Consider the following 1,193-nt stretch of genomic DNA (forward strand, 5'->3'; position numbering starts at 1 on the left):
CGATATTGAGCCCAGTGAACAAGAAGTGAATCTAATGCGGCTGAGAGGACAACGGTAAGAAATATTCCTTCTTACTAATATTATAAATGCAGATAGTGTAGATGGATGAATGGATGGATGGATATTTGTTAGAAGGTATCTTTAGAACGGCTAATAATTAGCATAGATGTAGAACATAGTCTGGAAGAACACATAGACTACTAATTAACTTTTTAAATTACGCGCGGGCAACAGTTAGTAAGGAGTATTTAGAAAGGGTTAAATTCAATATTTACAATACATAAAAAAAATTATTTCTTTTCAGATTAAAAATTTAGTAATTTTACTAACTAGTTGTTAAAATGTTAATGTTAATATCTCAATTATAATTTCCAGAAGAAAATCACGTTCTCTTCTCTCCGTGGAAACAGAGAACGAAGCTAAAGAAGCGCGCAGATCTCACAAATCTAAACGTAAAGGGAAGAAATCAAAAAAGAAGAATAAGAAGAAAGTAATCAAGAATAAATTCATTCTAACACTCGTCCGTACAATGAAGAATAATACAGAGGAACATCTAGAAACGGAGATACATTGCAAGCATACACGACTTTATCCTAACAATACGTTTGTTAGAGATCTTGTTACTATACTTAATGATAATAATATCAAGGTGATAAACAATGGTCGTGTATTCGAACGCAACAAGGTGACTGAACTAAGCAAAGACAAGAAAGTGGAGAAAGTGCTCAAGAAGATGGACGTGCGGATGCCGCCGGAGGAGCAGGACACAACCAGCGTCACACCAGCGCTGCCTCAGCCACATAACTCTATTGGACAGATACCGGTAATGGAGGTAACAACTTACTAGTGATACGGATAGTATAACTTACATTTTGAAAACCATAGTCAAATATGGATATATGAATCACTGATGGGCTTATCGCGGTTGGTTCTGTCAGTATATATATAAAACCTACTTAGAAATAGAAAATTACATAAAGAAATTATGACATCTATGACATTTTTTGACATTGACAGAGGGGCGCTAGTGAGCTAACTTCATTTAGTTCGACTTATGTCCACCGATTCATATAGTCTTTTTCTATTTATAATATTTTAAAAATCGTCAGGTACCAAAGCAACCATGGCGCAACGGTAAGAAGCTGAAGCCGGGCAGGCTGGTGGAGGAGGCGAGTGGTTCCGGGGCCGGGGGC

The 1,193-nt window shown here is 36.8% G+C and overlaps 1 protein-coding gene across 1 annotated transcript; it reads left to right on the forward strand.

Annotated features, from left to right (window-relative positions):
• Positions 1-6: 6 nt before the first annotated feature.
• LOC106127261 (uncharacterized) lies at positions 7-1,184 on the forward strand (the record flags this gene model as incomplete). The annotated part of the gene is made up of 3 exons (XM_013325346.1): positions 7-54; positions 376-832; positions 1,110-1,184. Coding segments are annotated over exons 1-3 (552 nt in total), but the record flags the coding sequence as incomplete, so codon positions are not given.
• Positions 1,185-1,193: the final 9 nt, after the last annotated feature.

This window comes from Papilio xuthus, unplaced genomic scaffold (assembly GCF_000836235.2).
Source record: "Papilio xuthus unplaced genomic scaffold, Pxut_1.1 DF824846.1, whole genome shotgun sequence".
NCBI classification, from domain to species: domain Eukaryota; kingdom Metazoa; phylum Arthropoda; class Insecta; order Lepidoptera; family Papilionidae; genus Papilio; species Papilio xuthus.